At 34.4% G+C, this 14,780-nt stretch overlaps 1 protein-coding gene across 2 annotated transcripts in view; it reads left to right on the top strand.

Annotated features, from left to right (window-relative positions):
- PLA2G4A (phospholipase A2 group IVA) overlaps positions 1-14,780 on the top strand; it is a 148,072-nt gene that overhangs the window by 126,645 nt on the left and 6,647 nt on the right. For both annotated transcript variants that reach the window (XM_005540257.5, XM_005540258.5), the window contains 2 exons: positions 10,274-10,469; positions 11,993-12,150. In XM_005540257.5, the coding sequence (XP_005540314.1) occupies positions 10,274-10,469; positions 11,993-12,150 (354 nt within the window). The remainder of the gene's footprint in view (positions 1-10,273; positions 10,470-11,992; positions 12,151-14,780) is intronic.

The raw sequence follows: 14,780 nt of genomic DNA on the forward strand, positions 1-14,780 counted from the left end.
CGAGCACAGTCCACGACCTGGCTGGGGAAGTGTTAGTTAAGAAATGTAGCTCCAAAGCTACAGAATGAGAATTTCTTACCCTTTACCAGCTGCCTCCTTTGTGCACGCTGTTCATGAACTATTTTCTGTGTGGTGTGCTGTGTGCAGCAGTTAGTGGGAAAATATGGTTCCTGATCTCCCATAACATTTTGGGATTTTTTGGGGCAAAGACTTTTGTTCACAAGAGCCACTTGGAGGGAAATTGAGAAACTTACTATTAAATAGTCATTCATACAAGTTTACATAAGTATGTGTATTATAGGGGATAAATATAAGAATAGATTGGTGCATACTAGAGTTAATGAACAGGGTAACAAATGAAATAGGGTGAAAACAGCACAGAGATGGCAATGAGCACATCTAAGGGGCTGGAGTGATCTGATTAGAAGCGACAGATATTCAGCTGCCTTAGAAAGGCTTAAGGAGAGAGTTTAAGATAGGACAATAGAAAATAGAGAATCAGTGGAGGATTTTAGCAGACAAATGACTTCATGAAATTGGAATTTTAGGATGATTAATCTGAAAATGGAAAGTAGGATGAGTTGGAGAATGGAAGGCAAGGAATTAACATTAAGAGAAATGTATTGTAATCCAAGCACAGGATAATGAAGTATTATTGCACCAGAGTGGGTGACTATGAATCTGATGACCTACAAGAAACAATGGGGAGGTGGGTTTCAATGGATGACTCTAAGATGATAGCTTAGAAGCTGGTTCTAGTGGTGGAAGACACTGTATTATTCATTTCACCAATGGAGGTATAAAATGTCAAAGCCATCATTTTATGTATGAATCAGAGCTCCACCACCTTAATGAGTTGAAGGAGGTTTTGGAATATCACTTTGTGTCTTTAAAAAGAATCATTATACTTTGCAGTAGTTTTTAAATGTTGACTCATTATTTGTGATTAAGAATATGTACTTGTAAAATGTATGAACATTTGGTTTATAAATGCAGTACTTCCAGACAACAGCTGTTAATATTTTGGTATTTTCTTCTAGTCTCTTTTTGCGGGGGGTGTGTGTGTGTGTCTGACTACCAGGGTCATATAGTTTTGCATTCTGTTTCTTTCTACTTAAAACTGTATTATGAGCATTTTTTATGTCATTAAATATTTTAAAAAACATAATCATAAAACATATAATAAGATAAATATAAAAGAGATAGATAAGATGTTTATAAAATGCGATAAAAACATATACTATCTCTGTATACAGATATGTGAGAATTTATTTAACAATGCTCTATTTTCAACTTTTAGATTATTGCTATCTTGCCACCTTTTTCTATAATCATTATCCTTGCACATGAATCTTTAATCACATTTTAATTATTTATTTAGGTTGGTTTCTAGATGTGTATCATTTTATGACTTTTAGTAAATATTTTCAGGTTGATTTCTAGAGAAGCTTCACCAATTTACATTATATCTAATTACATATGTGAGTCTATTTTACATGCCTTTGCTGGCAGGAAAAAATATTAAGGACAAAGTAAAAAAAAATTTGTACAATATGATGGGGAAAAAACCTCACATTTATGCTTCAGTTTTCTTCCTTTGTGAGACTGAATGGTTTGTCATGCTTATTATATATTGATGTTTCTAAACTACTTTTAATTGGATTATTTGTGATGTTCCTATTAATAAACATTCTTTTTATGTCTTAAGAATATTAAAGTTTGTCTTATTTTTGCAAATATAACCTCATATGACATTTGTATTGGGACTTTTGTTGCTGATGATTTTATTGTTTCAAATATTTATGTAGGAACTTCTTCCATTGTTTTTATTCTTTCTTATAATTTTTAAATTTTTTTCACTATCTTTTCTCTTTTTCATATTAGTTTTTAAAGTTTTAATTTTTAATTATTTATGGATGCAGAATATGTGTACATATTTATGGGGTACATATCAAATTTGATAGAGTCATATGGGGAATGATCAATTAGGGTAATTGGGATATCCATCCCCTTAAGCATTTATCACCTCTTTGTGTTAGTAACATTCCAATTCCGTTCTTTTAGTTATTTTGAAATATAAAATAAATTATTGTAAACAATAGTTACCCAATTGTGCTACTGAACACTAGATCTTGTTCCTTTTACCTTACTGTATTTTTGTACCCATTTTCCATTCCCTCTATTTCCCCTTTCCACTATCCTTCCCAAGCAGATGGCAACCATCATTATACTTTCTATTTCCATTAATTCAATTGCTTTTAGTTCCACATGTGAGTAAGAACATGTAATATTTGTCTTTCTGTGCCTGGATTATTTAACTTAACATAATGTGCTCTAGTTCTATCCATGTTATTACAAGTGACAGAATTTCATTACTTTTTATGTCTGAATAGTATTCTATAGTATGTAGGTATCACATTTTCTTTATTCATTCATTTGTTGATTGATTCCATATCTTGGCTATTGTGAATAGTGCTGCAATCAGCATGGGAGTACAGATATCTCTTCAGTATACTTATTTCCTTTCTTTTGGATATATACCCAGTAGTGAGATTACTGGATAATATGGTAGTTCTGTCTAGTTTTTGTTGGAACCTCCATATTGTTTTCTGTGGTGGCTGTACTAATTTACATTTCATAACCATGTAGGAGGGTTCCCCTTTCTCCACATCCTCATCAACGTTTGCTATTTCCTATCTTTTGGATAAAAGTCATTTTAACTGGGGTAAGATTGAATCTTATTGCAGTTTTAATTTGTATTTCTTTGAGGATTAGTGATGTTAAATATTTTTTCATATTCCTGTTGGGCATTTGTATGTCTTTTTTTGAGAAATAGCTATTCAGATCTTTTGCCCATTTTTAAATCCGATTGTTTTTCCTGTTGAGTTGTTTGATCTTCTTATATATTCTGTTTATTAATCCCTTGTCAGATGGATAGTCTGCAAATATTTTCTACCATTCTGTGGTTCATCTCTTTTCTTTGTTGATTATTTCCTTTGCTGTGCAGAAGCTTTTTAGTTTGATGTGATCCTATTTGTTCATTTTTGCTTTGGTTGCCGGTGCATCTGAGGTCTTATTCAAGAAATCTTTGCCCAGATCAGTGTCCTGGAGTGCTTTACCAATGTTTTATTCTAGTAGTTTCATAATTTTAGGACTTAGATGTTAGTCTTTAATTGATTTTGATTTGATTTTTATATGTCAAGAAATAGCAATCTAGTTTCATTTTTCTGCTTGTGGATATTCAGTTTTCCCAGAAAAGGCCATTTATCGAAGAGACTATCCATTCCTCAGTGTATGTCCTGGGCAACTTCATTGCAAATGAATTGAACTGCAAATGGGTGGATTTATTTCTGGGTTCTCTAGTCTGTTTCATTGGTCTATATGTCTGTTTTTGTGCCAGTATCGTGCTGTTTTGATTACTGTAGCTTTGTAGTATAATTTGAAGTCAGGTAATGTGATGCCTCTAGCTTTGTTCTTTTTGCTCAGGATTACTCTAAGGGTATTCAGAGTCTTTTGTGGTTCCATATAAATTTTAGGAATTTTTCTATTTCTGTAAAGAATGTCACTGGTGTTTTGATAGGGATTGCATTGGATCTATAGATTGCTTTGGGTAGTATATTCTTGAAATTCATTCTTACCAATATCAGTTAAATAGAGATTGATATTTGATATTTTAATTTTTGTATTATTCTTCTAAATATATGTAACTCAGTGTCCTGGAGTGCTTTACCGAATGTTTTATTCTAGTAGTTTCATAATTTTAGGACTTAGATGTCCTAAAATTAATCTTTTTGAATACATTGCATTTGTAATAACACAATCCCCCATAGACTTTTTTTGGCATTATTTTGTTATGCTTATTATATCATATACTATATGATTACTATAGGGCACAGGAGATTTTTTTTTAATCTGTTGTGTTTCATTCATCCATCTGACAATCTGGCAATTCTTATGTCAGTACCATACTGCATTTTAATAACTGTAGCTTTATTATATGCTTACTAAATTAGAGAGCATGTCTCCAATTACTGCTTCTGTAGTACATATAGGCATTTCTACCTGCACATTTTCTTAGATGTGTTTTAAAATCATTTTTTCAATTCTTTTTTCCCCATGCCTTTCTCCAAATTTATATACTTCCTTTTATTATTTATTTATCATAACATGAAACCTACCATTCTGGAAATAATGAATTATATTTTCAGAGATTTAACGTAAAGTAAATTGCAATATATTACACATAATATAGTTTTTCTTGTCACTAGGTAAGTACTTCAGCAAGTTCAGAGTAAACAAAATAATTTTTTTCAGGCTGACTTGGAATGTTAAAAGTGCTTTAAACCTATAAATGTTGTTATTAAAGTATGTATTCCTAAATGAGTCTAAAAGATTGCCAAAGTCGAATTGTTAAATTGATTAAAATGTTATACTATTAATGCTAAAGTAGAATATTTGTTTTATATATAACATAGCAAGATTTGAAAATTTACAAGGAGTCTACATGAAGTTCTTTTGATAGCGGGGGAGAATCCCTAATGTAATAATTGAATATATGCAATATGATTTTATTAAGGTAATTAAATAGCAAATGATTTCCTATTTTTGAGACTGAAATATGGACACTGCCTTTCGCAAAATATTAGACCATAAATGCTGGGCAAAAAATTAGAAATATTGACTTTATTTCACATTTGCAGATAATTCTGGCCCTTCATATAGTTAAATGTCATATTTTGTTAAGAAGATATAGAAAGATGGAGATCATGTCTTTTGATAAAAGCAACCAAAATTTATGTTGTATCTGTGTTGTAATTGGCCTTGAGAGTTAATGATGTCAATGTAAATGACGCTAATTTCTTTAGATTAGTTAGCACACACCCTAGTAGTAGTCCAATATAAAGAGTTCATGATTCTAAATATTAATACTATTTATCTAACAAAAGCAGCTTTGTGTTTCATTTTGTCAAGTTTCTTTTTGTTAACCATACATCTTAGATGTATAATATGTAAATTTAGTATACCATTAGAGCTCATCCAAAGACAATCAATGGGATTGATTGTTCGTCATGAAAATAAGCCAAAGTCTTCATCCTCAAGCATGCAAAATTAACAGGCCGTGAATTTAGGGGAAAATGAAGGGACTTTGGGCTTTATTGGGGAGCAAGAAAGCGAGGAATATAGAAGAATTCAGAGTTTACTACTAGAAATTATATTCCCCTTTATCTTACTAACTTTTAGGGAGAGTAATAGATTTTAGTTATTATGCCATAAATTAGATTATATTGTGTTGCTATACATTGAACATAAATCTGGTTCAGTTTTTCAGTGTTCATTTAAATGCTTAATGACAAGAAGTCAGAACAATGGGTTTATTCTCTTAAAAATTATTCAAGGAAAGAAGGAAGGGAAAAAAGAGAGAAAGAGGTGATGAGGGAGGAGAGAAGGAAGAAAGAAGAAAGGAAAATTTGAAATGAGGCAGTCTTCACAAATGAAGGAAGTAATATATCTAAATTAAACTGATCTGCCTATATTTCATTTAGGGTCAGAATTCCATTTAAACCCACTAATAAAGGAAAAAGTATCTGTATTTTTCCACAGTCATCTGATTTATTTGTTGAAACGAGGGCATGAATCTCCACATAGTGTTCACTTATAATGCTTAGGTTGGCCCACGTCACGGCCAAATCAGTCCAAGCATTAGCTTTGCAGGCACCCATCCACAATGGCTGGTGAAGGAAAGTGCACAGCATTTAATGTAGTACTTCCAGTTTTATCTCTTGTACTGAAGTTTCTGTTACAAATTACCCCACACATGGTGACTTACAACAACAGAAATATATTCTCACAGTTCTAGAGGGCGTAAGTTGAAATTAAGGCTGCCATCTCTCTAAAGCCTCCACAGTAGACTCCTTCCTTGCCTTTTCCAACTTTTGGTGGTTCCAGGCATTGCTTGCCTTGTGGTTGCATCTCTCCAATCTCTGCCCCCATTTTTGTATGGCCTTTTCTTCTGTGTGTATGTCTTCGCTTGTATCTCACATAAGAATAATTGTCATTGAATTTAGGGCCCACTTACATAATCCAAGACGATCTAATCTCAAAATCTTTAATTAAATTACATTTGCAAAGAGTCTTTCCCCAAATGAGGTGGTATTCACAGGGCCAAGGGATTAGGAAATGGGTATTTTATACGGAGCCACCATTCAACCCACTACACTCATATTGGTCACTCAAATTGAGAATCAGATGTTTTGTGATGATATTACGTTAAGTTGACATTAATTTCCCTTTACATATTTTGTGAGTTTATGGTAACATCCCTGCGAATAACTACCCAGAATTACAAAGTGCTATGTAAACTCTATACAACATTAGATATAGAAAGTTATTTTCGTACCTATTGCATTATAAAGCTCTTGGAGCCTAATACGAGCATGTCTTTTATTAAAAGTAACAGAGACTATAACTGTAAAATAATTAATTCTAACTTGTAGTTTCTATCAGTTGTATTTTATGTTATTTGCTTCAATAATTTTTTAAGATTCTGGAGGTTTACTTACATGCTTATATGCCATCCTTCTCCCTAATCTTCTCCCTAATCTTAAAAATAGGTTTTATATAATGAGAAACATTGTAGAATAGAAAGCATATATTCTTGGCTTGCATACAGACAAAAGAAATCTGGCTTCCTCCAATGACAAGTCAATTTATTATTTTATGTACATATGTGTGTGTGTTTGTATTTTTATAAATAAATGTGTTGTTTCATATATTTAAAGTATGTATTTATATATTTTTTACATGTAAATGAATGAAGTGGCATATATATGCTATCATACGATGTTTTGAAGATGTTTCTGTTATTTAGAAATAACATTTATTTATGATATTCATTTCTATGTTATTTATTTGTTTTTCCTCTCCTTCAAGTCTTCTTAATCGTGTTTTAGTACTCAAAAATGAGCTCATCCAGCCTGGCCAAAATGGTGAAATCCTGTCTCTACTAAAAATACAAAATTTAGCCAGGTGTGGTGGCACACACCTGTAGTTGCAGCTACTCAGGAGGCTGAGACAGGAGAAATGATTGAACCTGCAAGGTTGCGATGAGCCAAGATCAGGCCACAGCACTCCAGCCTAGGCAGCAAAGTGAGGCTGTCAAAAAAAACAAAACAAAACAAAACACCAAAATGAGCACAGACATCTTACAAAGTATCTCTTCAAAAGATACTGTCAAATTTTTATCCCACAGAAAGTCATTTTAGTTAGTACTATGTAAGTTTATCTTGTTATTCTATGGAAGTGTGAAGTGTCTGAAGTGTCAAACAATAACCAAAATGGATAGTTATCACAGAACACAATTCTGGCATATTGCTGTGATTTGTGGAGCAGCACTTTTTTTGTTCACTGAAATCTTTTAAAGTACTTTCTAAAACCTAATGTACTTTACTCATAGTCTGTGTCATTGTTTCTCAGCCTTTACAGAGAAAAACGAGACATCAGAGAGGAAATGGTTTATCCATGCTATCATCACTGTATTTGCAATCATCGTTTTTAATCTTTTCCACATCAGGATCACATAAGGAAAGGGAAAGTTTCCATCTCTTCCTGATTCTAGCATGAAGTGAACTATCTAAAAATAGCCTCACTCTTACGTCATGTATTTCCCTTTTCATTTTACCCCAGCATCCACACATCATTGGTCATACCCTTGAGTCATGTTTGTAAACACTAGAAAGCTCTTTCTTTTCTTTGCCCTCACGCAATTGCTCCACAATGTGAACTTTTGGTTTATTTTGATGTTGAATAATCATGAATGAATAATTGTGAACAGTGCTGGACAAGAAATAACAAGCTGATTAATTCAGCTGAATAGAGGGGAAAAAAAAGAGATTGCTGATAAAAGCTTTCTCAAGTTCCAAACAAGAAATTATTTGCATACATATGGGATTTTCAGCGAAATGTAATTGTATTTAGCATAATAGCTTATGAAGCAAATGCTTTCATATACATTAAATCCTTTGTTCTCCTAGATTTGTATTCATAAGTGGTATTGAGAGAGTTGATCAACATAAAATTCATGACATTCCAGAAGCCAAAAGAGCAGTGCAAGTTCAATGAAAAGTGTATTTTTCTCTGAATGTAAGGCCATATGTTAAAGTACTTGTTTTCTTCTAATGTAAACTACTTAGGTCTTTATACATTTTATCATTTAATCCTCAGCAATCCTATGAGAAAGATGATAGTATTAGCTTTATTTTACAGAGGTAGAAAAATGAGTTGCTGAGAAATAAGGAACAGATGAAATAGAGATGAGATGGGATGGGAGTCTGCTATGTCAGGGATAGTGAATAATCTAGTCTATGTTTTTTTGTTCCTTATTATCTCTGTGTTGCCTGTAGGGGAGCATCACTGTACACTGCAGCCACCAAAAATAATTTGTTTCTTGTTGATCTGTGGTGTCTAATTAGTTTGTCTCAGGTCATCCAGCTAGCAAGTTTTAGGGTGTCTGTCTTGGAGCTGGGCCTTTCACACTGTACAACCCAGGCCCACAATCGTGCAGCCCCTTCCTGCCTTTATCATACTTTACTATAATATCTATTTATCTTTCCTGTTGATTTATAAACTCAAATCTTCAAGGACAGCCTATCTCTTATGCTTAGAACATAGCTCACTGATAATTGTTGGATGAATTAACAAATACTCTGAGGAAATTGTCCAGGCGTACTGCAAAGTCTCACCTTGTATTTTTTCCTGGCATTTATCACAGTTTTAAACACAAAGTGTTATTTGATTGCTATCTTTTGCCCAACAGGCTATAAATCCCATAACAACAAAAACTGTGAATGTTTTACTCACTGTTATGTCCCCACTTCTAACATGGAACCTAGCTGGCCACTATTGACTGTTGTGGAATGGATCAATGTGATGACAAGAGTAGTTAAAAAGAACTTAAGATTCTAGTGACAGTATCCCCGAAACTTCCCCCTCTAGGAATTTTCCTCTCTAATGTTCCTATCTCTCTTCCCTTTCTTTTTCCTCTTTTGGTTTCCTCATTTTTTTCCTTCCATCTCTTTTCTTCTCTTTACTGGCAATTATTTATTAAACATTTGCATAACACTTAATATGTGGTAAGCACTGTTTTAAGCACTGTAAAGTATTAATTTATTTAATTCTAATAGCAATCCTATGAGATAGGTATTATTTATATCATCCACATTTTATATCTGAGATGGAGACACTGAGTTTAGAAACACGCCCAAGGCCATGGAGCTTGTATTTGGACTCAGGCATCTGATCCCAGAATCTGTGCTTTTCCCACTATTATATTCTGCTTCTTATTTATTCCACTCTCCCTGAAGATGCACATAAATGGAAATGAGGTCTCTTCACTACATCTCTCCATATTGATTTATGTTCTTCAGTTTAAACTTAATTTTAGGGGTGCTTACCCCAGTGAGTTAGCCTGCTTTGGTACAGAGACAAACCAACCTCAAATCTCAGTGGCTGACCACGAACATGTATTTCTTGGCCACTTACACGCCAGCAATTGTCAATCACCTGTGGAGGCTCTGTTCTATTTGTCTTCTCATGCTGGTGGGAATGTATAATCAGCTTACCAGGAAGGGAGCTAATACGTGGAAACCATCATACAATTTGCCACGGCCATTAAAGAAGCTCTTGGTACATCTGTACAGTCCTCTGTTGGCCATTACATGTAATAGCAATGCTCTGAGGCCAAAGGTTCAACTTATTTTCACAAAAAGAAGACAAAAAGCTGAGTCAGAGTAACTCAAATATTTTTATATACATAAAATGAACGAAGTTTTGATTGGTACTTTTTAACACTTTGGTGGAGATGATACAGGTGAAAATCCAGTAACAGAGATTCTTCCTTTTGCATCATCAGATTCCTTTTTTACTCCTAAGGGTTGAAAAAACATTCACATGGCTATAAATTCTCTGAACCCATAATTTTTTTTTTTTTCTCTAGCAGCTTCTTCAACATAATTGTGCTCAGTTCAGTTTATCAATAATTTTTCAAATGCCTGCTGTGGAGCTAGCCTTGTGCCAAGAATTAACATAACAATAGTGAGTTTGTTTCCAATTTCTTTGAGATGTAATGAGCTTCTTGAGAACAGGGTCGTGATTCATCCTAGCAAGGAGTACATTGCTGGCACACAGTAGACACCTAGTGAACACTGAATAATGGTCAGACCAACTGAATCAATGAAAACTGAAAACTTCCAAATGCATCTTTCCCTCTTTCCCATAGGAACTTCTACTTGCAGAAAAGTGGGCTAAAATGAACAAGCTCCCCTTTCCAAAGATCGATCCTTATGTGTTTGATCGGGAAGGGCTGAAGGAGTGCTACGTCTTTAAACCCAAGAATCCTGATATGGAGCAAGATTGCCCAACCATCATCCACTTTGTTCTGGCCAACATCAACTTCAGAAAGTACAAGGCTCCAGGTATGTAGGGAGTAAGCTGTATTCCATAAAATAGAAATTAAGTAGGGGAGTGAAACTGACATTAAGCTCTTTCACTCTGGCGCTGCTGTACCAGCTATTACACTACTGAATGTCTCCCTTACCTTGATAAATAGATGCTATTCTGAGACCTCAAGTACTTCTCCTCTTACCCCTAGATCCCCTGACTTGCTCACAGTCCAGAAACTGAAAAGTCAGCAACTGGTTTAGCAAAAATCTTTGGGACTTTACTTCAATACTTCGAATTGTGTTTGTTCTGATTGATTTTTAATCAAACATTTTGACTATCACCCTTGTAAGAAAGCTTTTATTTCAGAAAAATCGTGCAAATTTCTGGGAATTTTAGTTGACCACAAGATTAACGTAATCTAGCAGTACACAATGGCTAGCAATTTCAGTTTGCCATGCTGTATTTCATAGAAAACAAGAATCAAGTTTGACACGTAGTCTTTGCTGTTTTGTTTTGTTTTTTTTTTAACCACAACCAGAGGAGTCTCTCGACTCTTGTGTATCCTGGAAAATGTTGATTAACCAAAGGAGATCTAAAGATTTACATGCAAAATGCTTACGGCTCCAAAAACCGTATTTTGGGACCAGAAAATATGTTTTCCATTTTATGAATGGAAAGACACAAAAAATAGGGAGGATGAGTAATGGGAATATGCTGAGAAAAATGGTGTTTTTCTAGATTTCTCAGGAAGACAAAGAAAGGACCAATGGAAGTGAAGATTATTGTGAAGCATATAGTTCAGCATAGGAGAAGGTGGAAAACTGACATTTTTAGCTATCAGTCAGTAGAGCACTTGAAACCCAGTGAATTTTCTATCACTGTGAACTCTCAAGGAGAGGCTCACTGAGCAGTTGGCATGTGTAGGGGATTTCCATGGCATAAAGACAGCCACATCATGTTTTAGTTTGGGTTCTCCCAGAAAGTAATTCTGAGAAAAAGACTCAAGTGCAAATAGTTTATTTGGATGAGCTGAGGAACACTCTAGTTTATTAGTAAGGAAATGGGGAAGTGGTAAAGGGAAGGAAGGCCGACAACAAAGTTGCGTTAGCAAGCCAGCTACCACAATGGGAACTTGATCCCCTGGGAAAGACTACGAAATGGAATAGACCTGTGTCCCACAGTCGTGCTTCCCACACACACCAAAAGGCAGGGGAATGGAGTATTTAGATACTAACTCTCTAGAGTCTTTGGTTGACCACCGCCTGGGGAACAGTGTTATTTATCAGAATTTCCAGCCTGCTGCAAGTGGGCCAAGCAGGCTTCTACAGTTGCAGGGCAGGATAGAAAGCCCTCAAGCACAGAGATGTCAGATACTGGCAGTTGGATGTCATCCAGTCAGAACACAGAGAAATGATAAAGTCAGAGATGCTACGGAGTACCTGGCTCTGTGGGGGCTCTCACTGCTGTCTTTATGTGTGTATGTTTTATTCCTTGGATTTTAAAGATATTTTGTAGTTTTCAAAATAGCACCCTTTGTGACTCTTCTGGTATTTAGGTGTTCCAAGGGAAACTGAGGAAGAGAAAGAAATCGCTGACTTTGATATTTTTGATGACCCGGAATCACCATTTTCAACCTTCAATTTTCAATATCCAAATCAAGCATTCAAAAGACTACATGATCTTATGCACTTCAATACTCTGAACAACATTGATGTAAGTATCTCCTGTGGCCATCGACTATGTCAAATGACTTCCATACCATATAAATACACTAATACCTCTTTTTAATTAAAAATAAAAAAATAAGTGTTATGAATGACACCACCCAAAATATGCCACTTTACTTTTCGTGAATTATTTTGCTAATCTTCAGAAGAACCCTACAAAACTGACAAATAAGGAAAAATAAGGAAACTCATTTTATGCTATTATTTTATTGAATGGTGAATACTCAGTTTCTTTCCCAAAGTATCTAATATATTTATTATATGATAAATTATAATTAAGGAAGAAAAGTGATGAAAAGGAAATATGAGCATGAAAATGAATGGAGCCAGAAGTGTAGTTAATCTGCAAAAATATAACATGAATTTTAATAAATACACTTATGATTTTACATGTTTTCTTTTTGTGAATTTGGGCAGTATCACAAAAGGTAACAGCCTTTCCTTTTTTTATTTTTTGAGACGGAGTCTCGCTCTGTCGCCCAGGCTGGAGTGCAGTGGCGCGATCTCAGCTCACTGCAAGCTCTGCCTCCCAGGTTCACACCATTCTCCTGCCTCAGCCTCCCGAGTAGCTGGGACTACAGGCACCTGCCACCACGCCCGGCTAATTTTTTTTTTTTTTTTTTGTATTTTTAATAGAGACAGGGTTTCACCGCGTTAGTCTCCATCTCCTGACCTCGTGATCTGCCCTCCTTGGCCTCCCAAAGTGCTGGGATTACAGGCGTGAGCCACCGCGCCCTGCCAGCCTTTCCTATTTTTAGCCTTTGAGATGTCAAGTACTCTTTGCTTTAGAAAAAAGTCATTGTCATCGGTATCAATCCTTCCTATCATTAGTGTATCTTCTGCTAAGATTCTGTGTCTAGGTGAAATTCTTTCATTTTTAACTTACCATTTAGGAACACTATTCTGTAACTGAAATCATTGACTTGTGGTTCCAAATCATAGTGTCTGACAAATGATTATCAGTTGTGAAAGCTTAAGTTCATTGGCCTGATTGGATTTTGTACATTAGAAAAACAGAAAAAAAGAAATTAAATGGAGAAGGAAAGGCATCATGCCTGATTTGCCAGTCTTTTTGGTGACTGTGTAAATGGCATAAAGGAACTCAGAATATGTGAATGAGTGTTCTGTTTATATGGGCTCTAATTAGATTTTGTGAGCTAATAGAACTCCACACATCTAGTTTGCTTCCTTGTTTCGTTTGGCCTGAGACTAGTAATGATCAATTGTGTGCAGTCATCACAGTTGCACCATAGTATATTTGTCAATCAATATCTTTAATTTTTGTAAATGTGTAAAATTTCCCCCAATAAGCTTTGATTCTTACAACTATAAAATTCTTTTCAGCCTTCATTTACAAATAGATGATGATTCATCTAAAAATGCTTATCAAAATGTATAGCATATGTCATTTTCTCCATAGGTTTGTTTCCTTTTTAGAAAAAATACTTCAAGCAGTGGACATCTGAAATCCACGTGATACATTATCTCTATGGTGATGGCAAAAATTGAAAGGTTAAGAGAAAAATGATTAATCTATGATTTGTAGGGAATGAACAGAAATTCTCAAAATAGAGTTAGTTGCATTTTATAAAACCTCATGCTAATAAAAGAAAGGTAAGAGTTAATATCACAGTCACCCTATTTTTCCAGTTTGACCCAATAAACTCAAAACTAGACATTCCTTGGGATGAAATTTATTAAATTTGATAAGTCTTTCTCAAATGGAAAAAACAGATTGTAGGAATATACAAATGTCATGTTGGACTTTGGAATAGATATACATATACATATGTGTATCTTAACCAAGTACATTTGTCTTGCTGTTCTAATTTATATAAAGTCTGCTAAACAATTTGCAATAAGGAATGATATCGTTTTATTTATATATTTTACAAACATTCTTCAAAGTAGTTCGTTTGATACATAGATGTAAAAGTCAGCACCTGAACAAAAATAGACTGAATCCCAGAACAACTGTCCTGACTTACACACCTCATCAAATGTTGATTCTTCACAAGCCGTTAATTTAGCAGTTTTAAACATCCGTTTTCACATTTTATTGTGACAAAATATACAAAACATAAAATTTACCATTTTAACCATTTTTAAGTGTACAGTTTAGTGGCATTAAGTGCATTGCATTATTGTGCAACCATCCCCACCATCTGTCTCCAGAACGTTTTACATCCTCCCAATCTAAAACTTTGCACCCACTAACCAGTAAGTCCCCATTTCCCCTGCATTTTTAGTAACAATACTGTCAGATTTTTGTAAGAAGATTGATAAATTCATTAAAAAAATATGAAAGTGAAAAGGACCAAAGTAGGCTAACTCATCTTGAAGAAGGAAAGCAAAGTTAGAAGACTTGCTTTACCAAATAGAAAGACAGAAAGGTAACATAATTAAGAAAACATGACATTGTCCAAGGACAGACAGTAGCACTAAATAAAATCATCCTTAAATAAATTGTGACTATCTATAAGAAAAAAAGTGATCAGATGATTATTCACAAAGGAAAAAACTAAATTGACCTCTTTCACATTATCAACGAAGCCAATTCCAGATAGCCTGTAGATCTGAGTAGAAAAGTAAACCAAGTTTCTAGAATACAACATA

Source organism: Macaca fascicularis, chromosome 1, assembly GCF_037993035.2.
Source record: "Macaca fascicularis isolate 582-1 chromosome 1, T2T-MFA8v1.1".
Classification (NCBI taxonomy): Eukaryota; Metazoa; Chordata; class Mammalia; order Primates; family Cercopithecidae; genus Macaca; species Macaca fascicularis.